At 45.9% G+C, this 2,256-nt stretch overlaps 1 protein-coding gene across 1 annotated transcript in view; it reads right to left on the bottom strand.

Annotated features, from left to right (window-relative positions):
• The window catches only part of EMH_0046040 (uncharacterized protein), a gene marked incomplete at both ends in the record, with an annotated part of 1,326 nt that extends 104 nt beyond the window's left edge, over positions 1–1,222 (bottom strand). The window contains 3 exons of the mRNA XM_013496126.1: positions 3–212; positions 442–752; positions 998–1,222. Coding sequence (XP_013351580.1) covers positions 3–212; positions 442–752; positions 998–1,222 — 746 coding nt within the window. The remainder of the gene's footprint in view (positions 1–2; positions 213–441; positions 753–997) is intronic.
• Between the last annotated feature and the right edge of the window lie 1,034 nt (positions 1,223–2,256).

The following is a 2,256-nucleotide window of genomic DNA, read 5'->3' as shown; positions in this document are numbered from 1 at the left end:
TGCTGCTGCTGCTGCTGCTGCTGCTGCTGCTGCTGCTGCTGCTGCTGTTGCTGCTGCTGTTGCTGCTGCTCATGGTATTGCGTATATACTGATAATAAGCAGCATAATCACTGCCGCTGCTCTCCTGCTGCTGCTGCTGCTGCTGCTGCTGCTGCTGCTGCTGCTGCTGCTGCTGCTCTTCTTCTTCTTCCTCATATAAAGATACAAAACCCCTAGACACCCCAAGAGAGACAGTTAGTGTATTTGTGCCTTTATTAGTAAACAAAAGCCGGCGAGTAATAAAGGAAGAGAAAGAGGAGACAGAAGAGACAGAGGAGACAGATGGAAACATATATATATTTTTATATTTATTTTTGTCTCTATACATGTATATAGGGCCCCCTAAACATATAGAAGATAGATGCTGAGCATCGACAGATAAATCACCTAATTTTATTTCACAAGTGCTGCTGCTGCTCCTGCTGCTGCTGCTGCTGCTGCTGCTGCTGCTGCTGTTGCTGCTGGTGATGCTGGTGATTGTTGTGATGCCACTGCTGTCGCTGCTGCTGCTGCTGCTGCTGCTGCTGCTGCTGCTGCTGCGGGTGCTGCTGCTGCTGCTGCTGCTGGTGCTGGTACTGGTGCTGCTGCTGCTGGTGGTGCTGCTGGTGGTGCTGCTGCTCGTGGTGCGGCTTGTGGTGCTGATTGTGGTAGTGCTGGTGCTCGTGCTGCTGCTGCTGCTGCTGCTGCTGCTGCTGCTGCTGCTGCTGCTGCTTCTGGTGGTGGTAGTATTATTATTATAATAACTATCGTCGTAGCCTGCTGAGGGGCCATCGTCAAGGACATGTGGAGGAAGATAAGGAATATAAGAAGCAGCAGAATTCATATTTGCTGCTGCTGCTGCTGCTGCTGCTGCTTCTGCTGCTGCTGCTGCTGCTGCTGCTGTTGCTGCTGCTGCTGCTGCATGCGTTTCAGCTGCAGCAGCTTGATGCAGCGAAACAGGAGAAGCTGAATTGCTTACAGAAGTGGTGGTATAAAGGGGGCCCCCGGGGGGCCCCTGGGGGGCCCCCGGGGGGCCCCCCTGGTGATGGGGGGCCCCCTGGGGGCCCCCATGAGGTATTGAGAGGGGAGAGGGTTCAGTTCTACTGTTTGCTTTCAATGCAGAGACAGAAGAGAGAGAAAAAGAGAAGAAAGAGAAAAGAAAAAGAGAAAAAAGAAAGGAAAAGAGGGGGCGGGGGTTAAACATTTGTGTTTAGGGTTTATAGATTGAGAAAGGAGGTTAATAAAAAGAAGAAAAAAGAAAAAAAAAGAAAAAAAAAGGAAAAAAAAAGAAAAAATATAGCCGTTTTGAGGTGTCTATACACCTGAAATGAGTCAAATGAAAGCAGAGAGAAGAAACGAGCAAATTTTTGGGTTTTTTTACGGGAAATAGAACTGTATTATATTAAAAAATAAATATATTTTAAATATAAATAAATAAAAGTTTATTTACAGCTGTATATACACCTGAAATAGAACAGGAAGGTATCAATCGCCGGTGAGGCGATAGGCGGGAGGCAAAACCCTAAACCCTAAACCCTAAACCCTAAACCCTAAACCCTCATTTCAGGGTTTTGGGTTTCTTTAAAAGCAAAAGGAAGAAAGTATTAACTGTTTCAATCCTTCAGCTTGTATCATATGCTCGAGGGTTTAGGGTTTAGGGTTTAGGGTTTAGGGTTTAGGGTTTGTTGCGGCGCCTAGCCGCTCGATAACCACTGATTGGTGTTTTGGTGAGTCAGCGAAATAATAAACCCTTTTAGGGTTTTATTCAATGTTTTTTACTTTTTATTTCAATATTTCAGGGTTTAGGGTTTAGGGTTTAGGGTTTAGGGTTTAGGGTTTAGCATTCAACCACCTACAGCCGACCACTCAACTCTGCGTGCAGCGTGCAGCGCGTGCTCGAGGGTTTAGGGTTTAGGGTTTAGGGTTTAGGGGGGGTATTTCTGACCCTTTTTCCATCAAAATTGTTATTTTATTTTATATATATATTAAAAAAACAACTTCCTTGAAAAATCTAGGGTTTAGGGTTTAGGGTTTAGGGTTTAGGGTTTACAGCTCAGTGGTCATCGTCGATTGTCTTTTGGGTTAGCCACCGCTTTTAAGGGGATGGATGCGAGGGTTTAGGGTTTATATCATATTGCTGCTTCAACGATGAGAATTAGGGTTTAGGGTTTAGGGTTTAGGGTTTACAGCTGGGGTCGTCTATAGTTAGCGGGGCGGGGGGTTTACTGTTGAGGGTTT

This window comes from Eimeria mitis, genomic scaffold (assembly GCF_000499745.2).
Source record: "Eimeria mitis Houghton genomic scaffold, Emh_scaff1928, whole genome shotgun sequence".
Lineage (NCBI taxonomy): Eukaryota > Apicomplexa > Conoidasida > Eucoccidiorida > Eimeriidae > Eimeria > Eimeria mitis.
Note: the sequence above shows the minus strand (reverse complement) of the source record. Positions and strands in the feature narration are given on the sequence as shown.